General features: G+C 39.4%; 1 protein-coding gene across 2 annotated transcripts in view; it reads right to left on the bottom strand.

Moving 5' to 3' along the window:
* The window catches only part of SLC8A1 (solute carrier family 8 member A1), a 318,313-nt gene that overhangs the window by 50,892 nt on the left and 243,568 nt on the right, over positions 1-23,853 (bottom strand). For both annotated transcript variants that reach the window (XM_014792343.2, XM_014792339.2), the window contains exons 3-5: positions 14,401-14,504; positions 11,366-11,383; positions 2,016-2,146 (exon numbers count right to left, since the gene is read on the bottom strand). In XM_014792343.2, the coding sequence (XP_014647829.1) occupies positions 2,016-2,146; positions 11,366-11,383; positions 14,401-14,504 (253 nt within the window). The remainder of the gene's footprint in view (positions 1-2,015; positions 2,147-11,365; positions 11,384-14,400; positions 14,505-23,853) is intronic.

Here is a 23,853-nt window from a genome sequence, read left to right as displayed (position 1 = left end):
AGAACCCAGTGGGCAAAGCAGAGTGGGACATGGTGAGGTGTCACCCAGATTTGGGTCATTAATGCAGTTCTGAGAGCTTTGAACAAGTTCCTTAAAATAGCTATGGTCTAGAAAAATAAATTTTTAAAAGAATAATATAATATCAAAATTTCTACCTAAGGGCACTTCGGAAACATGACCCCAAGGTGTCCTTTAGTGTTAACAGTAATTGTACTGATGAACTTTGAGGAGGTGGGAAGAAATAGTGTACGGAAGCTATTCTAGGAAGATAAGTACTCCAAACAAATGGACTTATGTAAAGACACGTGGGGGACTGTCAAATGCTCAGATCATTGCAGACGTTACTAGAGAGAGATTTAGACCCAAGAAAGCTTTGCTGCCTAGAAGACTGTGCCCTGCCGTACCCAACCCAATGCTTCCTACAGGAAGTTACTGTGATAGCTCCTCCTAGTCATGGGTACATGGAAGGGGAAGGTTAGGGGTTGTCCCATAAGAGAGAGAACACACAGCTATTCCCCATGAGAGCCCCAGGAGGGGTAGGGGGCAAGCTTATACAGGGATGCCAAGCTGTAGAATCTCTGACACAGCAAGTGGCACCACGCCCTCTGATTCCAGTGAAAAGAGGATGCATGAGGAGGAGTGAGGTTGGACATATCTGGACAGATTGGTCCATAGAAATGGACAGTCTGACATATCTGTACCTCTGGAACACAGGGAACTTGTGCGTGTACCAGTTACATGTGTGCAGCGAGCCAGGTTCCAGATCAAACAACGGGTGGGCTCTGATGATTGCAGTCTGCCTAGAAAGCACTGATCCCAGGGTTTACCTCTGCTCTTTCTTTCTATGGGAATAAGTGAAAGGAAGAGTTAACAGATAGACTCATAGTAGCCTGAAGGGGAAAACTTAATTGCTTTTTTATCTTTTAAAAATTACACCTCAACTGCAAATACGTTTTTCTTTCCACCTATCTCCTATCAGGCACCTCAATTTATGAACTAAATTAAAAAAATTAATTAATGGGCCTAGCTAAAGGAAAAGAGGCCACTACCATGAGAAATCCAGATAAAATATTGAGGCTTCTCAATTGGTAGCCTGATTCTTCCCTTCAGAATCCTCTTTCTGGTTTTCCAAACAAGAGCAGAGTCTGCTTTTGAAAAATAACTGGGGGAAATACTTCTGTGCTCTGGGTTTGTAGTTCTAGAAAGCCAGAGAAAGGATGCTCCTTTTCATGTCCCACTGCAGAACTAAGGTGGCTCTACCGGGGTCTTCTCAGATGTTAGGACTACATGAGTGAGATAGGATGGGAGGTGGGGTAGGGGCAGAGAGCGCAGCTAAGAATGGATAAAGAAGTTTCACTTCCAAGTCCTAAGCTCACCCTAAGGCCCATTTGTTTAACTTCTGAAAAACGACTTTCATTATCTAGAAAATTGGAAATCCAATTTTATCAGCCCAATTATAAACTCTCTGGTTCCAGGCACTATACCTTCAGTACATTGACTGTGCTAAAATGTCCTAGGATCTTAAGAGGATGACTAAACATAAATGAGAACTTGTCAATGGGATGTACCAGAGGAAGAGCTTACCATCCCCCCTCCAAAACAAAAGCCTCCTAATTTTCAGGAATGGGAATATTTTGCTTCTAATAGCTTTATTAGCTTTTTCAAATAGAGCTTGGTTTCTTCCACACATGACAATTGCTTGGAATCCACCTTTACTTCTTCCTTGCTATCCTGTCAGACAAAGCCCTCCCTTGGGGGCACGTCTACCCTGTGCAGTGACGGATGCCGCCCACCGGATCCTGGTTCTAATGTTGTTTAGTTTGCAGGACCTCTTGGTTCCCTACTAACGCTCTAATTCCAATTCTCCTCTTGAGGTCTCTCAATTAACAAGCCAGTTGCTGAAATTACATCTGCCTCTCTTTCCAGATGGATCTTACAGCGTAGGCCAATGCTATGAACAGTCTTGGTCCTGAGATGGGCCTGGCCTCCCTGGTAGGCAGTGTTGGTGAGCATACCTTGAATTCATAGGATTCTTCAATGATCACTTCCAGCTTGCTGTGTTCTCCCAGAATGGGGCGCCCCATTTCTGCAATGCGCCTCTCCTCTTCCTCTTTGCTGGTCAGCGGCTGCTTGTCATCACATTCCTCTGTGGAAGGGAAGGGCAAGAAAGTGAGCAGTGGGCTCAACTTTATTTGAAAATCCCTGGATCCTGCTACAAGAAAACCAAGAAGGAAGGAAGCCCTAATGACCCACTAAAAATCTCTTGGGTGAGATTATAATGCTGGAGGAGACGCTTGGCGAATCAGGCAGCACATCACTGTGACAGCAAGTGATTATAATGTCCCACAACCTAAGCACACACCAAAGTGCAGATCAGGAAAAGCAACTTAAGGGCACATCACTGGGAAAGACTCTGCCTGCGCATTGTCTATGTTGAGGGAATCACCCAGCTGTCCCCTGTGACGCCGACTCATCTGGCTGTTTGTACACATTCCTTTAGCACGTGACCAAAAGGAAACACAATTAAAAGTACTAGACTCAAGGGACGGAGGAATCTGGCCTCCTCCTCCCCACTTCCTAGAGGCAACAGAAAATGCCCCAGGACCAAAGAAATGATAAAGGGAAATACTGATTTTAGCATCTCACTTGCCAAGAACCCTGCTGCAAGTTAAAAAGCAAAACATCCATTCCATGTTCCAGTAAGATGCCTGGGCTCCAGGGCTTCCTCTCTCTGGTGCAAAGCTGAGATGTGTTAGGAAGACCTTGACCATGTTAATCTTAAAGTAAACAGGGAGGGCGAGGGTGAGGCCCTTGGGGAGTTAGTACTACTCACCATGTGAGCATGATTATTTCCAGAACCACCATGTTGCTTACACTCCAGAGGAGGCTACTGGGTACTGAGAAAATGTTAATGGACTTGAGAATCCATTAATGAGGGGAGGCTCACAGTTGGCTCCTCTCTGCGTGAAGGCCATTAGGATAAATCCCAGACTGAAAAGTTCATGTGCACGTGAAGGACAAACACTACTCCTGTAATCACTCAGCCCCCTTATCCTTCATGCCCAGGATGCTGGAACCGCTCAGGACGCTTCCCCTCACAGTCAAGCTGAATGAACCTCATCTCCAAGGAAATAGAATCGGTGGTGTAGAAAGACCTCAGCCCTGATGCCCTTGCTTCTAGAACTTTCCAGGCAAACTGTCTGCAGCAGGAGTCTGTTGACTGAGGAGACATCAGAAAGGGAGGGACTTATAGCCCAGGCTTCTTGTCTTTTGCATTTAGGCATCAGCCCCCACTCCCTCCAAAGACAGGTGGCTTCCCTCTGCTGAGGGACCCTGCGGTGGTGGCTCCATTTGATGCTCCTGCAAATGTTGCAGAGAACTGGTTTCTAGGCCAGTCGTTCACTGCTAGGACATGGAGCAGATGGGCTAGAGGCACTCTCGAATTTTACAGACCAAGTGTCAAAACCAACTGAAGGGAAAAGCAGAATGTAGCAAATCAATTAATTCCTTAGTATGTATTCAATAGTGTCTTCTTAAAAGGATATTTCAGAATCTGCTTTCCTATCCCCAGTGATTACTGAGCCCCAAAGAAATTAGATGAAGACTAAAAATAATTGATTTTGGACTGGCCAGAAACTGCTGATTGTTAGCAGACGCAAAGGAGAGGTGCAAAGAGATTAATTTTAATTGTAAAAGTGGTAATATTTTTTATAGTAGGCTTGGGAAGTTATGACCTGAGGGAAGGCAAAAGGTTCCAATTGGCATCCTCAAGATTTGTCCTTGAAATTATGTGTGTGTGGTCACTGGGGTGGGCTGAGATATGTGAAGGCCAATTTACCCAGTGCTCAAATCAATCATATTTTTATTCCCACTGCTTTCTGATCCTTGAACCCAGGATCACGTCATTGGTAGTTTTCACAGCAGCAGGTTATATTAGTGTCTTTGTTCAAAACCTTGGCCGAACATGAATGTCTTGGAGACTTACATCAAATAAGAATTATTTTTCCAGAAGAGGAACTATTACAACTTGGATTTTTATTTGAATTGCACGGCCATTGAGGGAGAATATTTACTATGGCCCCCTTTTCTGTAGTTTACTTATAAATAGTAAGCTGCTTTTAATGGGATTCAAAGAAATTTAGGTAGAAAAATAGAGAAATTACAAAAGAAAGTTGATAATGGTGGCACTGTTCAATGCTGCATTTCACAAAAAGAAATTATTTGGAACATGGTATTAAATAAATGGACACAGTAGTAAATGAAATCGAATCACACAATGAGTGAAAAGGCTGTTCCCTTTTTAATCATCCATCAGCCCTTCTGATCAAGAAGAAATAGTTTGGTGCTAGTTTGTAACTAGTTCCTGACATTTGGGTTTCCACCATTTAAGAAGCAGAAAACAATTCTCAGGCATCGAGCATTTGACTGTCTCTAGCTAGAATTTAATAACTTTTTTTCCACTCTAAAATTTTTCTTGCCTTATTTTCTATTTATGACAAATGATACTAGTTTTCCATTTGTGTAAGTGACAAAGTTTTCTTTTAAAAACAAATCTAGTGAAGTAAAAACATGAGGCAATTTCAAAAAATTACATTAAGTAGATAATAGTTAAGTTGGTAGGCAGCCAAAGCCAATATTGTAAAGGAGGTATGAGAATGACCAAAATTTAGGAAATACTGTCTTAGATTTCACACGAACCTAAAGAAATATGACACCTTGTTTCTAGCACTTCCTACACTCTCGCTCCAAACCCGACTTGAATTTAATGCACACTTTTATCCCATTGTCTACCCATCTGGAAAAGCTTTCCTATTTCCATCTAGCTAAATCCTACTTATCTTTCAAAATCCCACCTCTTCTTGGATGAAATATCCCCCAACTGACCTATTTAGGAATGACCATTCTAACCTTAAATTCATTCTTTAATATTCATTGTGTATACTGAACAGGGATACTTCTAATATACTATATTTTTATTTTTAAATTACCTTTATATACAAACATCCAGCACGTAAACTTACTGAGATAGAACAATACGTCTCATTGCTCTTTGAACTGTCCTCACATCCCCCAGAGCCTGTTACAATATATGGTACGTAATAGGTGCTCAATAAATATTTGTTGTGTGACTCCCCAACTCACTGTTGGAAAAGCCTCTTCATTGTTCTATGCATATAAAGGTCATGTGTTCATTTAACACATGTCACTGCCTCCTACAATATGTCAGCACACTGAACCCACTCCCCCGCCTCCCCCTGCCCGCCGCCCCCGGAAAGGGGGTCTGATAGTCTAGTGGTAAGTGAGGCATGTAGATGGGACAACTTCTGATACAGCAAGGTAAGGGCTGAGGGACCACGGTGGGGGACCACGCCTGAGGGAGTCAGGGAAGGCTTCAGGAAAGAGGAGATACTTGAAATTGGCTTGGAGCATGTATCGAAGCTTGCCAGGTGAAGGTGGTGGTGAGAATGGCTGGGAGATGCTAGAGTACGGAGGGGCATTCCAGGCAGAGAGAAGTCAAAGCACAAAGGCGTAGTGTCATGGAAGGGTCAGGGCTATTTTCACTTAATAAATGTCATGAACATATAAGAAATAGTTATACTTGTATGTAACTGAGAGAAGGCAGCTGGATAAATCCTGTTATTGCTCTACAATGATACTGACAAATTATCATTTATGGTCCAGATTTTTGACGCTGGCAAAGAAGAGAGCTGAGTCTATTTTTCAAAAAATGTCCTCTCTTTAGATACTTTTTATTGAGTTGGAAAATTTAACAGCATTTTTTAAAATCATCTATTATGTTTGTTTCGTTTTCACTTTGAGCACTGGATCAAATGCAGTCCATTTTACTATGCTCAAGTCAGTTTCATTTCCTTACTTAGGTAGAGTGATAACCTGCCATGGTTTTAGTTTTGCTCCTCAGACAGAGAAAATTAATTCTCTCTCTCTCTATATATATACACATATATATACAGGTATACTTTCTAAACTCATCATATTTCATTGAGAAGTTGATAATAAATTATATCTCATCATGGTCTTAACCAATCAACACAACTTAAAGATCAAATGCATAATCAATAGCCACCGTTAAAATCAGTATTGACAGGACATAAAACAATCCTGTGACAAAATCACCAGTAGGGAACCTCCCTTCTCCTGAGTAATTGATTTTGCAAATGACAAATAACAAAAGCTAACAGATATCTGGGATCTGGGAGAAGCAGAATTATGAGAAAGCTGCTGTTAACGCTTTCTGGCTCAGGCTGCATTTTGAAGCAGCATCACTGTGAGAGGTGAAGGGCTGAGAGTAGGAATCCCTATTAGAATACAATACATCCCGCATGGAGATCTGTGCCTGAGGAGCTACTGTGGATATTCTTTAATGCATTTGTAATTTTTAATCTTAAAAAACAATGTGCAATTTGGAAAGGGGTACAAGGCCAGTGGTGGGACAATTTGCTCAGGGTTATTTTAATCCTTCACTCAGATCTATGCTGACAAGTGTGACAGCAGAGATCTCTTGACAGTTTCCAGCACCTGGCTGGCTTCTCTGATTAGAGCCTAAGGAGATTGGTACTTTTATTTCCATGAGGAATATTCTAGAACAACTCTGAAGTCAGGGCTGGGTATCATGATTATGTATGTGATGTGAGGATGAAGAAAGTCATACTGGGGCAGGCAGAAGTGTTTCTACCACCATGGCCAGTGAGGGGTGATGGTATTACTGAAGAGGGATATCCCTGTCCGCATCCAGAGACTTAGACCAAGGAGATGCTGCCTGGGCTCTACACCTATAGTAGATCTGGGATAGCTATGTATCCTCTAGTCCCTTGTCAGTGTTCCCCTCTGGAGAAACCCCACAGATGTATGATCATCTGTGCATACATGGCTAGCATCATGTTGTCTAGGGCAGGAAACGCAGGCTCTGGAAGGAAATAGTTTGCTTTTAAAGAAACTTCATTATACTTGGAACAAAAGACCCATTTTGAGAAGTGAGATTTGCAAGAAATCTGGAATATATTGAAACTTGAGAGGGAGAGGCCATCGGGATCAATCCTCTCAGTAGGTCCATGCTGCTCCCTCTACCATGCCTCCTGTCCTGAGCTGATGTGATTGTGTTTTGTTGCTGATCCACCATACTCCCAGCTGCAGAGAAGCCACCACGTTATTTAGCAATGCTTTAGAGGAGACAGGGGCTAAATTGTGTCACTTTAATGTCTAAAGACCTAAAGAACACTTGAAGGCAGTTAAGCTCAGGTTAATTAAACTATGGTTCTCGAGGACCATGATGAAATGAGTACCTGCAATGGTGATTACAGTAGAGGGAATCGGATGTTCTCTAGCATGAACTTTCCTGAAGACAGGCTGGCCTAGCAAAAGGGCAGGCAGAAAATCAGCAGAATGGATTGCATTGCTTTGCCAAGAGAACTCTGTGGAATTAGTAAATGAAACATCACACCCAGATGCACACATCACAAGCAATGTTAGTTTGGGGATTGAGTGGTCATAGGTCATTCCTATGCAGGTCGCAGAAGTGAGCAGGTAAATGGGGCAAGTGTTCTATTAGCCAAACAAGGTGATGTGCATGAACCACACACCCCACAGCAGGAGGTGCAGCCAGATTCCTGCAGGTGTCTGAAATGGAGTATCCATGTCCTTCACATTACTGCTTCCAGAGGCATCATGAAACAACGGAAAGCACTTAGCGTAATGACAGGTAGCCTGGTTTTGAAGCCTATTGGTGCCAATAACATAGCCTTGAGCAGGCCATTTCCCCAGTTTTCCCACATGTAAAATGAGGATAATAGTACCTGCTCTGTCCTCATCGTAGGTTTGTTTGAGGGTCAGTAACATAACATCTGGGAACATGCTTATTTATTTCCTTGGCAGTCTGAATGGGAGAATGTCATATGCACTGGCAGGCTTTGCAAAGGTACGCCATTGCTCACAGCAACTCTTTGGATTACCTAGGCCTCGAGTTTTCATTAAATTCCTGGTTCAATTGACTGCCAGATCCACCTGCTGTTGGCTTCTACCAAGAGCTACCCAGAACTGACCTGGGAATCATGAGATTGGGAGTCGATGCCAACTCTGCCATATGCTTGCCATCTAAACTTGGGCAAGGTATTTCTCTTCTCTGTTTAACTGTGAAAGACAACTGAACTTGGAGGGGACTCGTTCCTCTAACCTATGTACTGGACTGATTAAGGTGTTTTTTAATTGTCAGAATTTTCATAGTTTGGCTTCCTTAAGAAAACCATGTGCCTTTTTAAGTCTATTACATGATAAGCATAATATGATTGGAAGAGTAACTTTTAAAGAGGTATATTGACTGTCATATACTTTTAATCAATTAAAAGTATTGCCTGTTTGGGGAATCAAACATGACTCTCTCTTTTCCAAATTGAGCCAGAATTCTTAATTTTTAAAAAAATATACAAATTAATATGGTCTAGTTCCCCCCTTTTGAAGTCCCTCCCATTTTTCATTTGACTGGAATTCATACTGATGGCATTTATGAGACATAGCTGGGCTTTGGATTGAAAAGGGGTTAAGATGCAGGGAGGAATGAAGGGGTTGGGAGGGAGCAAAAAAAAGTGCTGGGGTTAGAACGGTCATCACATGGCCTTGGACTTAAAGTAAGAGGCCAGGCTCTGAGTCCTGGATGGGTGATTTGGGGTAGATTCATCAATCTCTTTGACTGTTCACTTCCTCTCCTATTATAGTGAGAACAATATAATCTTATTCCACAAGGTTGAGGATTAAATGATATAATGAATAAGAAATGCTTTACAAACTCTCATTAACGAGCTAGAATATAGGGGGCTATCGTGTTACGTGCCTTGATGGTCAAGGGGGAATGAGATCACAGGTCCAAACAAGGGCCTTTCAATGAGGCAAGGTCTAGAAGCAACAGGTAAAAATTTGCAAATTCCAAAAGCACCTCCAGCGCTTACTGATATCTCTGAAATATAGGTATTGGGCTGTAGACCAAATGACTTTTTCAATTTCCATATATCCTGCTTCGAATTTAGATTTTCACACTCAGCTGCACAAGACCACATAAAAGCTGCAGAAAGTCCAAGGGCTAGATTAACTCTCCCTGCTGCTCCTGCATCTCAAAGCCTTGACTTCAAAGCCTCAAATCAACTTCAAAGAAAAGCTCTTTAGGGTTTACTGCTGCTTTTCACTGTGTAAACCTGAGTTTTAGAACTTTTCCCAGGGGCATCTATACACAGTGGATCCCAGACATTCTGGCCTGGTTCAGAAGAAGAAGGTATTGTAAAGTGAGAGGAGCAGGCCATTGTAGAGATTCCCAGAGTTCTGGAACATTCTCTTGTTCTAACTGTATCCATTTCAAGTCTTGGGAAGAGACGGTATCAATACAAAAACTCTTATTTCAGATTAAAGTTTCAGCCATAAGAAACAACTTAATGAAGTACTTGAAATGATAGAAATCTTTGGAAGAAATGCTTCTGTCCTCTTGGATGCAAGACATGTCCAAGGCAGGAAACTTCGGACATGACTGGAGAGATATTCTAGAACTTAATATGAACAATTTCTGAGAAAAGAAAACTAGGATCTCATTACCTAGATACTAAAAAGGAAGATGCTTCATATGATGTGGAAGGAAGGCCCTAAAAGCAAAATCCCGACATATTCAACGATACAGAAAATAAGAAGATATCCAAACACATCAATGCAGTTTAACAAGGTATTCTATAGCCAAAGATTTTCAGTAAAGATCTTATTATCAGGCTGCATGGGGCTGAAGCTGCTGCTAGATACTATACTCTTTCTACAATGGTTGACTTTTTGTTTTTTTAATTACTTCAAGGAAGACATGAAGACTGACTTGCCAAATTTCTACCTTCCTCAAATCTTACAAGGATAACGAACTTACTGGGTGATGGAATCAGAATATTTCCAAGAAGACTTCAATGAGTTAAACTGATGGGATGAGAAAAAGAAGATGAAAGTTTTAAGAATAAATGTAAATTTCTATACTTGGATTCAAAAATAGCATCTTGGGCAGTGCAGAATTGGGGAGACTTGATCTGGGAGTTTCAGATGAATCAGAATTAAGAAATCCTCTACAAGGACTCGTCCTGTTTAGCATTTTTATCCTTTTCAATTTCTATGTCTGAGAATCTATAAATCATTTTGTCATTAAAAGCTGTGTCCGGAGAGAAGCAGTGGAGAGCCACAGCCCATGTGAAATTGCTCGCATGCAGAAAGCTCCACTTTGGACAGAATCATATTAGAATTACTTGATCACGAGTTTACACTAACAGTGGTTTAAGTTAACCCCAACTCCCACCATAGCATTTTCAAAATTAGAAATTTTGGAAATATTTTCTTTCTAAACATTTTTGATCAGCTACCAGATTTCAGAAAAAAAAAAAAATTAGAGTATTGATATCTGCACAATATACTGGAAAATGCCATGGCCATTAGGATGGCCTCTAGAGGCGTCTTCACCCTGCAGCTTCAGACAAATCAAATCTACCATTTGATATTTATCTCCCTCTCTAAATCTGCATAGATGATTCTGAAAGATGAGAACATATTTAGGGTCAAAAGAGAGGATGCTGTAAGCAAATATCTTCCTTCTCTACACAAGAAAATAGCTTTGGAGTTGTGCTAAATAATGTAATCAACACAGGCTGGGTACCATTCTGAATCTAAGCGTTTTAAACTTTTTGACTGGCATTTTGACTTTGTAATGCACTTTAAGTGGCAGAAATATTACTCATTACCATGTTAATAATACTAAAACTTAAGTCCCCAGAGAGGGGCTCAGATCGCAGCAACGAAATGAGGGGACTGCTCTGTCCTCTCCCAGCAGGGCATTATCTATTATTAGGATCCTGAGCCTGGGCCGTGGAGCAGTCTTGGAAAGTCAACTCCTATGTCTCCTTGAGACATAGGTACTCTGGTCTAGTACTCTCTGGAACATCCAGCAGGCTACACTGTACATCATCAGTGCTATGTGAACATCTGTAAACTGACCAGTGTCAAAATGGGAATAATTATAGGTTCTCCACACAAATTTGCTTATAAATAAACACAACATACACATTGTTAATGTGTAAAATGTTAAATGTGTAAAAGTAGCAAGAGCACACCATGTGCCACAGCTGAACATTAATACAGGTTACATAAGATGGGGTTTTAGTTTGAGTTTTAAGGGTATTTAGGGGAAAATGAGGAACATTAAAAATAATTATCTTACCATACAGGTATTTCCCTTCATTAAAAGCAAGTAAAAATGAGAAATGACTTTAAACAATGTAAACAACATATGGTGAGAACAGACAGTAAAAAATAAAATTTGATGCCATTAGACTTTAAAAATTCATACCTGTTATTGTGAAGCCACCTAAAAAAGAAAAAAAAAAAAACACAAATGTTACAATTTATTTAACTTACACTCTAAATAACAAATACCAGTGACATTAGACTGCCTGATAGCCCATCCAAGGTACAAAAACTTGCCAAATTATGTTTACAACTAAGGAAAATATGAAAACATCTGTTCATGATTTACTCACGAATCATTCTTTTAAGATTATGGGAATTAGTGCACGAATTTAATTCTTGTGCATACCTAAGAAATCACTGATTTTTTAAAAGGTTACATTAAACTGAAAATGGAATAGAAACTCTCTAACCTTAATAAAATGAGGCCAATGGCCCTAAACAACAATCTTGCTAGTAAATCAATAGAACTAAAAGTCAGAAAGCTACTGTATCACCTGATAGAAATGGAAAATAACCTAGAGAGATGGAAAGGAAATGCAAGAAATGAAATGCTTACCAAGCTCATTCAATAACAGGGCTGTGAAGGAAACAGACAAAGACAAACACAGAATAAGAGACCAGATGAATAATGAAAGTAAGAGGAATATCAGCAGAAAGAAATCCAGGCAGATCTGATTACAGTGGCAGGGAGCCACTGCTAAGAAGTTGGTGCACCCTAAGGACATGTGGCATTGGGAATATTTCCAAATGAACAGTCCCAACACTTAATTTCTGCAAATGTATGTGATTGATTATAGGTATATATATACACATACACACAATTCACTTTATATATTATTTTTGACAGTTAATAAGACATTTCTACTATATATGTGTACGCACAAGTGTATATATCTAGTTTACCAAATATAGTAGAAACATTTTATGAAGTTAATCGTGAACTCTATTTGAGTGAGTCTTCCTCATTAAATATTGCCTGGGAGTTAGGTTAATTCAACATATGGAAGTCTTAAATCATTCAGTATCTCAGATATTGTCCCTTTTTATTCAATGAAAACAGATTAAACATCTTAGGAAATTCCATTTTGGCTGCCTTGCCTGGAAGGACACTTTGGTCCACAGTAAAGTGCTCTTTCTGGAGGTTCTATTTGATGATATTTTGGCCATCAAGAAATGCTTATGTTTAAATCTTTAAAACTTGAGTTCCAGGAATTAGCGCTTCTTTGTGTGTCCTTATCTAAGACCTCTGCACATTATAATTGGACAGCCAGAATCCTTCTTGTGGACAGGTAATTCCATGGAAACTGACAAGGTGGGGGCAGGGAGGGGTAGGCATACATAATTTGTCTTTCAGTTTATGTGCTTTAAACCTAGACTAAGCTGTGGCACTTGATTTTGGTGAAAACTACGTGGCTAAATGTATTAAATAAATTTCTTCCAGAGCTGTAGATGGGAATGTCACAATGACTTTTTCAGGCCCAGTTTTCCCTCTAATGGTAGTGGCATTACAGGACACTTTCTAAAACAAGTCAGTAATTTTATTTATAGTGACAAGAATCCACTTGGCAGGTGCGAAACCGGATAGTGCTATCAAGGAATTTTAATTTGCTTTTACATGAGGGCATATTCTACTGAAATGACAATTGAAAGAGCTGTATCCAAGATGCTCTTCCTTTAGATAAAAGACAGTTCTTTGGAAGAATACATTTAGAAGTACTTTTTCCTGTATATTAATGAGGTATTTTTGATCCTATCTTTGTAAGAAATCAGTACGATTTTCTAGTATCTTTTCCTTCCACCTACTGCCTATGGAGCATATTAAACAAGCTGCATTAACACGGGTCCCCAGTGCTCCTTTCTCCATCATTCCAAAGTCTCCTTTTACCATTTTGAACATGATTAAATCAGGGACATATACTTTTTTTTTTTTCTCTGATAGACTCTGAGGCCAGTGAGTTCTTACAAATGTGGGATTAAATTCCCCCAAATGTTGGGTCTGTATAGGAATTAGTCCTATATATTTGATTTTTTCCTTATGTGTAAAAGTACAAATTTCTTGCAAAGTGGTCCATCTAATCATCTCCTATACTGCTCTCATCAATTGTTTATACGCAATTAATAAGAGCTATTTATATGGAGTATGCTCATTTTACATATGTAATTAAATGGATAGGATTCCTTTTAAAATGGCTACTATTAGAAGATAATTATAGGAAGCCCTCGTAATAATTCAGAATAAAAAATTATCTTTCAAGCTGATATAAAATTCCTGCCATTCCTTATTAAATATAGGCCACATAAAATAGATATAAAATTAAAGAAGGCAAAGAAATTGCTTCTTTGTTCAAATATTTTCTAAAAATGTAAGTACACATCAACCAAAAAAACTACCTACAAAGATACTGTTGTTAATTTTTTTTTTTTTTACTATACATGTTAGAAATTTGTGAATTCCAGAAGGATCAAAAGATTTTGGAGCATAAGGTTGGATAGGTCTTAAGTGAGGGCTGAATTCTTACTGAAGGACCATATCCTTTCTACTAAAGAAAATTGATATGACTATGGTTTCATACATATGGTCACTTTTAAATGTCATATTTGATGATATGAAAAATATTATGCCAAAATGAACACCAGACTATTGATAACACTACTCTTTAAGGATCTTTGTTCTTATTAATTTTATTTTTTTTAAACTGGATTCTCTAAAGAAGCCTAATTATTGAATTCTTCTGAAATTTCCTATCAGCTGCCATCAGACTCAACTACCATGACTCATATGTATTAAGTAGTCTTTATCACTAACATATTAGTTAGTGGAATGATCCCTAAGCAGTGAAAAACTAAACACATAAATCATTCTTTTACTTCATCACTTCTGAATTACAGAAATTTCTTCCAGTATTTATTAAATCTGGTTTCCATCAAGGTTAGTTGGCATTTCCTGAAGAAAATGGACATGGCTTGGTGCACTTGTGAATTAGGAAAGGGCAATGAAACTGCTAAAGCTCCAAAGGAAATGGAAGTAAAGTACTTGGAAACTGAGGAAGAGGAGAGGGTTAAGTGTGAGAGTAGGGAGACACGGAGAGAGAAGAGTACAATTTCTCGCTGGTATGTCTTTGTATACTCTCACACCTTTCATTCCTCTTCTTATCCATTTTGGTTCCTCAAGCACAAGGGAGAAACTGCACTCTTTCTCATATTCCTCACGGTCAAATATTCTAATGGTAATGATCTTCCTGTGGGAACACAAGACAAAGGCAAAACAAATGGTTGGAGTCACACGCTCATGCTAGGTGTTCACCAAGCTGAATGTTACTGTGATGTTATGGAAGGAGAACTGGAAACACATGGACCTCCCGAAGTATGTAAAAGGGCATCTCGGGCACTCTCAGCTGCCCCCTTTAAGTTTTCTTTGCTAATTTATCACTAGCACAAATTCTTCCTGCTTCAATTAGCAGTCAGGAGGTACCCCAAATTAGGAAGAGAAATCAGAAAGTTGGCTTCATTTTGGTTTAGCAAGCATCAGCACCAACTTTCCAGAAATGGAGGCTTGATAGAGAGCACTGAAAATTAGTATCTCAGACCTGTAATGTGCAGAGTGGCCAAAACTGGCTTATGGAGCTCCAGACTGGGCCCGCTGTGACCCTGGGTGAGATTTATGCCCTGTTACATAGGTGGAGGGATGTGCGTGTTATAAGTCATGTTCTGAAGAGTGCAGGCATCCAGGGGTGGCACAGGCCAGCAGAAGCTGTTGGGCTCAGCCCTGGAGCAGCTCCCCCACCTTTCTTCTCACTCATCTCCACCAGGCAGGGCTCTCCAATCTCAAGGAAGAAGGTCTTGTTTTTCTCATACTCCTCATCATCAATTACCTTGACTGATATTGTTTTGCTGCAACAGAGAAGAATAGAAATTGACGAACAAGGGGAAGCGGAAAGAAAAGGGAAGGATCATAGAGAAGAGGAAAGCAAGGTTAATGAGCTGCACTTCCAGACAAACGGCAACTGAGAAACTTCTGTACTGGGAGCATGTTCTTCCAGAATGGGTGGGGGATAGGTCTGAAAGATTGGAGAGGTTATGCGATGCATAGCTCCCCTTCCCAGAGCCACAGAATTATTTTGGGCAAAATACAGCACTCAGTGCTAATAGGTTTATCATCACCATGAGAAGGAAGAGCAGAGAAACACAGGTCACAATAATAAGAAAAGAAAAACATATTTATTTAGTAAATGCCTTAACTGTAGGATTGTCTGAGCTGTGCCTTGGAATTCATTCTTTTAGAACAAATCAGTAAATCACATCAAAATATTAACAGAGGTTATCTCTGATTAATAGGTTTGCGGGTCATTTTTTTTTTGCCTTCATTCGACTTTACTGTATTTCCAAACATCATATTGTTATCATAAAATTTTATTAAAATAATAAATGTATAAGAGAATCACAAAATAAAAGTCTTTTCTTACCCCAACCAATGCTCTAGAATCAAACTCTTATTAAGTTGAGTCAGATTTTCCACCTAGACCACAAGGGGAAGTCTTTCTAAAGATGGAAGCTGAAGCCTTCCAACAGCTGTTTTGCAAGGTGGGGAGTGGGGAGTCATGATGTTATAGTCATTTTCTTCCCTCCCAAAGTTGAGTTTCAACTTTGACAAAATACGTCGCTTACACTACTTTCAAACTCGACCGATACACCAACGCATTTCGCTAAGAATTCTCCCTGTAATCCATCCTTGGCACTTCCTGCCTTCTGGTCCTCTGGTTGTGAGTGACTGACAGGCAGGTAAGACAACGCAATATTATGCAAATCTCAACGGCCCAGAAGCCTTGATGACTCTGAAAATAAATCTAATATTACCTTCTAATGAATAAGAGCTTAATCACTTCATGTATTACAACTGACTCAGAGCCCCCTAAACACTTGTTTGTCCTTGAAAATATATTTCTTTTCCGTAACATCAGCCAGGAACATTTCCGACTAATGTGTTTGAAACAATGAGTTTATATAGACACATAGTTTTAATGTCATGGACATTATTTAGTTTTGGTGGAATTTTCTAGGTCTTCTGGAATGACATTAGTTTATAATCTGTTTTTTAAAAAAATTACCGATCAAATTCATCAAGTTTCATTTAGACCTATGCATGCCAAAAAACATCAGTTTTCTTTCATAGTATGAATGAGAATAAAGGTAGAAGTTGCTTTTAATTCTCCGAATTTTCCATCCTCTAATGCTAAATGCTTTAGTACTGCTTTCCTGGGTTAGCATTGTAGAAGTGAGATCAAATGATTGCTTCTGGTCCTTCGGAGCCCCACAAGCTACCCTCTGCTCCTCAGCTCAAGAACATCCTTGCGTGATGCTCACATCCCAATTTCCCATTACTAAGGAGTTGGAGCTAATGACAGTGCCTTTTATATCTCAGCTCTGTCCTCAAAGACTGAAATATTAAGGCTAGATGAGCAGCTGTAAATGACTAAAGCAATAATCATTTTTTTGAGTAGTTAGATATTTACAAAACTACCAACAGTGTGACAAAGTTCAACTACACGTATACAGTGAATAGTTGCTGTCTAACTTCCAGAACGACTTTCTGGAATTCACCTATTTACTTAGTATATAAAAAAAAGTCTGCCCCGAATAAACCAAAATATCTGATCATTCCTTAATATCCAAAAAATGCAAAATATTAGAGAAAGCACAAGAAGATACAAGAAATGATGACATGTGTGCTTTTTATTTCAGAACTGAATTTGATGTTATATGTGAGATTAAATTTACTCTACAAAAACCTGCCAAATGTCTATTCTCTTTGTCATCAAATTTAGGCATTTTAGGTATTAATTTCCATCTTACTGCCTTGTAATCATAAACTATAGTTGTACATCTCTACTAAAGCATTTGGCATCATAAGACCAAGTGTGGGAAAGTGTTGATGGGCATTAGAAGGGCCATGCTACCGTCTTCTGGACCTGATGGGTCAACATTCATTATCAAGGCACTTCATGGCAGGGTACATTCAAGTGGACATCATGTTGCAATGCTCTTGCTTATATTACTTAGAAACATTTGACTTTATCTTTCTCCATCTTGCACTCCCAACCCATCCTGCATCTTATAACAGATTTTATTAGATTGCAGAAACAGAGAAAGCACAGTGAAGATGACTGGAGTAGCCTTGCTAAGAGGGCGAAAGTTTATTTAGGAAAGGCTACCAGTTTCATTTCCAAAGGGCAACATGACCACTTATTCACAAATAAATAGAAACAATCAACATACTGGTTCTTATTCTTGGTGAATTTAATCCTCTATTGCTGTAACAGCTTAATTTTCTATACTCTGAGTAGCTGATGAGTGTGAGAAATATAGGCCACACACAAATCGTTTCCATAATAAAATAAGCACTTAAAATTTATCATTACAGTACCACTATTAACTAGGATCATAATCCTTAGAAAATGTTTCAGTCTTTAATAACTGTGACACTGGAAAATCAAAGATGAAAAGAAAGCAAACAGGAGGTGCCTGAAAAAGACACCTAAAATAGATGGGATTTGCATAATGTCATATTATTTCAAAATCAGTGATAATACAATCAATAGTGCCCCTGACAGGAGGTGCGGTTAAATCATATATTGATTTTGCTCCTCTTGCGTAGCACAGCTATTAATAGAAACCTTGGTTATTCAAAGACATTTCAGTCAATTTAAAGAGGCAGGATGAAGTTAATCCTTATGAATTAGCCCTCTGAATCAAGAGAGGCAAAAATCAGAAGGCGTTGGTAATGTTCACCTTTTGCTTCAGAACAGAACTATTTCTCCCCCTAGCAAAGGTAGCAAAGGTGAAATTAACCCATGTCATTTTTAAAGGAACATAACCTTGGGATGTCTTTTGCTTACTTTGCAGAGCCTAATGCACCAAAGAGATGGTCACCACTTCTTCCACCACTTCTTCTGTTACACGACACGGGGTTGATTTGGTGGAGACTTCAGTTCCACTAGCCTAATAATCAGGGGAAGCATACCTCTGTTCCCCCCAGTTCTGCAGTGGAAATAGAATCTCAAGGACTGAAGGGACCTTAAAGGTCCTCCAGTTTGCCCCTATTGCCACACCAATCCCATATTCACAGGGCTTTTGCACTGTCACGAGGACTCCCTCTCCCTGAGAACACAGATCCACGTTGGTGGTTCTTTTGTTCTATTTACCAGTGGGAAGCAGTCAGATAGCTGTTGTTATTTCTTTAAATTGATAGGCTAACCAAAACGAGACTGTCTAACAGTTGGGTAGACACAGCCCTTCATCCAACAACAACTCTTGCACTATTATTGCACCGACAAGGAACAAATAGAAAAACTGATGCCCTGCAATTTTCAACTACCATAATTATTATGAAGACAGTAAGGAGAACTTCTCACTTGATTTTTTCACATCTCCCTAAAGTTGGACAGTGTACTATAAAATTATGTTTTCTGGAAACGAGTAAAGTAGTTACAAATCTTATGATAACATTAAATAACTTTTCAATATGGCCAAAATTTTTATGGAAATACATTTTGGTTCCGTTTCTAGAAAATAAAAAGCATTTGGTTAAGAAAGATCAATTTATTTAGTGGAAAAATACAGGTCATTCCTTTCAATTTTTGCAGTGTCTTTCCTTTGATGATACTAAACCAACATCTATACTTCTCAGTATTTCTCATCTGATGGGTCTCAAAGGACCCGAACACATTCTAATAACAAGGAGTTTTTATATCAGGTGGTGACTCAGGCAGGCAATGAGGAAGGAAAGAGGTGGCTTTAATAGTGGGAGCTAAAAAAGAAAATCTCTTCAAAATATATTCTAGTCTCTCATCAGTAAGCCAAAGTAGTATCACAGTCCCTTTTTTCAATTTCAGTCTCAGTGTGTCCTTTTGTGGTTTCTTCCCCCTAAGACTGCCCTTGATGTTGGGAGAAGTGAGAAATAGACAAGTTGGAGGATTAAGAGAAGAGACTCTCGGGGCCAGCCCCGTGGCTTAGCGGTTAAGTGCGTGTGCCCCGCTACTGGCGGCCCGGGGTTCGGATCCCGGGTGCGCACCCACGCACCGCTTCTCTGGCCATGCTGAGGCTGCGTCCCACATACAGCAACTAGAAGGATGTGCAACTATGACATACAACTATCTACTGGGGCTTTGGGGAAAAAAAGGAGGAGGATTGACAATAGATGTTAGCTCAGAGGCGGTCTTCCTCAGCAAAAAGAGGAGGATTAGCATGGATGTTAGCTCAGGGCTGATCTTCCTCACAAAAAAAAAAAAAAAAAGAGGGAAGAGACTCTCCTTTCTAAATCCTCGCTCAGAAGATTTTGGTGAGGATTTCACATATTTATATACTGCAATGGCTTTTAAAATTTATTTTATTTTATTTTATTTTAAAGATTTTTCCTCTCTTTAGGCATACTCAGAGGTCAATGGACTGATGGGCACTTTGCATTTCTGAATTCTTAAATTCTTAAAGCTTCACAACAGCCCTAGAAGTAACTTCTACGACTCAGAATTTAAAGAGGAGACAATGACTCAGAGAAGTCAAGTAACTTCCAAGGTCGCAAAGTGAGACTCCTGTGACTGGCTCCAAAGACCAGTATCTTTCAATTATGTGACCCACAAGTTCCCTTATTCATTCAACTGTGCCGTAGTTTTATGACCACTTTAAAGCATCCGGATCATTATTTTAAATTAATATAGAGGTTTACCGTTTTATCTTTTATGTTCACAAAGACAGCCTATATGAGCAACGATAGAATTTCAATTCTATTTTTAAAAGGAATGCAGCACATACTATATTCGATGATGGCTATCTTATACAGTCAAATCCTTGAGGAGATAAAGCTCATTTAGGATTAACTGAAAAGTGCCATGAACATGTAGAGGGTCCCCAACTCTGAGGACTTTGAGGAACCAGTCAGCAGCCTTGGCCTCATAGGGGGCCTGACAGAACTGCAGACTCTCAGAGCCCACCCTAGACCCATCAAATCAGACCTGCATTTTAACAAGACCCCCAGAGGACGGCTGTTCATGTTAAAGTTTGAGAAGTGCTGATCTAAAGAGGACAATGGGTTCTTTTATAAGGTGGATAATAAGAGGCTGTTAATAGTTGGGCTTCTGTTTCAGAACTGTCTGAATATTAGAATCACGTGTGGAGCTTTGCAAATTCTAGAGGCCTGGGCTGGGCCCACTCCAGATCAGTGACATCAAACTCTGGTTGTGCAGCACCAGCATGAATATAGTTTGTAAAAGTCTTTCAGGTGATTCTAATATGTAGCTGGGGCTAGAAACTGGCTAATGGAGAGCCAGAATGTGTAGCCTGATGTTTAAAAAAACATATTAAGTAAAGAATAGATAGAATTGTGAAGAAGTCAGAGTCAAAACTAAATTTTAGATTTAATTAGCAATCTAGGCTGAAACATTTTGCCTTGTCCTTCCCTGGTGTTCTTTTCTGGGTTGTATAGAGAACTTAAAGTTGTTGTTTTCTCTTAGGAAATGTGGTCTCCGCCAGCAACCTCAATAGCACAGGTGAAGAAAGGCCTTGAGCATTCAAGCAATGAATTCCTTCTAACAAAGTGATAAGAACTCTGGTGATAAGTTTTCACACAACAGAGGATCTATTTGGAGAGTAGAAGAACTAAGGGTTTCAATTGCCACAGAAGACAGTAATGCCTCATCTTCCCCTTGAGAGAGCTTCTGAGCCATGTCAGTGAAAGGCCATGTCTGTGGAACTGAAACCTTCCATATGTAAGCCACCACACTCAGACTCAAGAAAGAAGTGACCCAGGACTGACCACATAAAAAGGAAAAAGATCTGGCAACTTCTCGGACCACAGAGTGATGTCATCAGGTAAGCAAGTTTGAAATTCAATCCACAGTACACCTGATGTTAAAAGCTTCAGGACAAACTCCTATTACTCAAAAAGACAAACCAACTTAAAAATAGGCAAAGGATCTGAATAGATGCCTCTCCAAAGAAGATAAAAAAAATAGCCAATAAGTACATGAAAAGATGCTCAACATCATTAGTCATCAGGGAAATGCAAATCAAAACCACAATGAGATACCAATTCATATCTACTAGGACAGCTATAACCAAAAAGACAGATAATAACAAGTGTTGTAAAGAATATAGAGGAATTGAAACTCTTTTACACTGCTGGTGGGAATGTAAAATGGTGTAGAAGCTTTGGAAAAGTCTAGCAGTTTCTCAAAAGTTTAAAAATAAGAGTTATCATATGACCCAGAATTTCACTTCTAGGTGTATATTCAAGAGGTTTAAAAACATATGTCCACACAAAAACTTGTATATGAATATTCATAGCAGTATTATTCATAATGGCCAAAAAGTAGAAACACCTAAATATCTACCAACTGATGAATGGATAAACAAAATGTGGTATAGCCATGCAATGGAATATTATCAGCAATAAAAAGGAATGGAATTCTGATACATGCTACTGAAGGGTAGCATAACACACCACCCCAAAATATACCACTTTGGTATATTGATTATTTTGTGCTGTAGGCACTTGTAAAACAGCCAATAGAGGGGCAGGTTCTCTCTGAACTCCCCTTATCTGCCTAAAGACAGATCCTCCAAAAGGAACTCAATTGCTTAAATTCCCTCCTCGGGAGTTTCATCAACCAAGGAAGATTGACTCATCACAGGAGAGGAGACTAGAAGTCCACACCACACCCAGACAAACTTTGTCACAATCTGTCATATCTCCCATCTGTTCTAAGGGCCCATTCATATTTCGTAAAAATCATTTACTCTCCCCTAAGAAGCGTACATACCCTCTCCCCATTCCCTAATAAGATGGTATTTAAGCCTACGTTTAAGCCGCCTCAGAGAGTGACTCATTTTTCTCTGGATATCGCCCATGTATACATGAGGTAAACATGTTAACAAACTTCTGTTGGTTTTTCTCTTGTTAATCTGTCTTTTATTACAGGATCTCAGCCAAGAACTCTGAAGGGTAGAGGGAAAAGTATTTTTCCTCTCCTACACTACAACGTGGATGAACCTTGAAAACATTATGCAAAGTCAAAGAAGCCAGACACAAAAGACCACATATTGTGTGATTCCATTTATACGAAAAGTCCAGAATAGGCAAATCCATAGAGACAGAAAGCAGATTTGAGTTGCCTAAGGCTGGGAGTTGGGGAGTAAATGTGGGGTGACTGCTAATGGGTGTGGGATTTCATTTTGGGGTAATGAAAATGTTCTAAAATTGATTGTAGCAATGGTTGCACAATTATGAGAATATAATAAAACACACTGAATTGCATATTTTAAATGGGTGAATTCTACAGTATGTGAATTATATCTTAAAGCTGTTATTAAAAAAAATAAGCTTCTGAATAAATCATAGTCTAGAAAAGCCTGTTTCCTTGGGTGAGGGAAGGTTGTGAGAGTTTTGGGGTTTTCAGTAAGGAGTTTCAAATTTTTCTAGTACTGCCAAACAGAAAGCTGGGCTACTGCATGCCATGAGACAGTGAAACCATTTGCATCAAAGCTAAATGCCATCACTGTGTCTGTCAGCTCCACTGCCCTCAATCCATCCCTTTCCTCAGGTTTCCCATAGAATGCTTGTTGCCTCCTCCAAGATCAAGGGCTATTGATGTTGTGCTTTGACATGCTAAGCATTTCTGGTGGCTTTCACCTCAGGCCTAGCTTCCTTGGTTGATTTCTTTTCCCCAAAGTATAAAGTACAACAATGTCAGAAGCAGCATTTCCTTCATGGCATTTATTATAAAAGGAAAGTATAATCGTAGGTTATGCCTGCTGCCCTTGCAAAGTCAACAGCTCTCTTCACATAACCTCAGGCATTATCCAGTGCCCTTGTTGGCATTGATTTCTCTACCTACAAGGAAAGATATGCTTGCTATGGGTTGCCTTTGTAGCACTTGATTTAAATTCCTGGCCCATTTTAAGTTTTTTCCCTTCAAAAATTGTTCTGGTGAGTCCCTTGGTGATTTGGAGTTAGGGAAAGAAAGGGGCAGTCAGAGAAGACCCCTGCATATATTCTCCTCATTTTCTGTAAGGGACCCAAATCAGCTCCCCTGTCTAATTAACATTCCAAACAGGATAAGAACAGGCTGCTAGTCATACTATTGCTAATAATATTTTTACATTGTTTTTAGATGATTGGTAAGAATATTTGCTCAAGGTCCTATGCTAAGGTGGTCATGGAAGAGGACTAGATTATGACTTAAATCTATCATTTCCTTTGCTGAAATATCAAGAGCTCCGAACTGGGACTCAGATATCCAGGTTCATATCTTGACTTAGCCACTTTCTAGCTGAGGTATTTGGGCCAGTTCTGGCATCTTTCTAAACATCAAAGTTATCATCTTTCAAATGGGGATAATAAAACTCACTTCACAGCGATTGTGATATTCACAGTGTTGTGAGGATCAAATAATGGGTGACATCATTCGTCAACTGTGGATAATAAAACTTCACAGGTTGTTGCAAAGATCAAATAATATGATGCATGCAAAATCATTTTGCAAAGGACTGTAAAACGTTAGGAACAGTTATTATAAGTTGAAACGGAGTGGTTTACTT

The sequence above is a fragment of the Ceratotherium simum genome, chromosome 11, assembly GCF_057802395.1.
Source record: "Ceratotherium simum simum isolate JZ-2026a chromosome 11, ASM5780239v1, whole genome shotgun sequence".
NCBI classification, from domain to species: domain Eukaryota; kingdom Metazoa; phylum Chordata; class Mammalia; order Perissodactyla; family Rhinocerotidae; genus Ceratotherium; species Ceratotherium simum.
The sequence above is the reverse complement of the archived record's forward strand: the minus strand, read 5'-3'. Positions and strand labels throughout refer to the sequence as shown.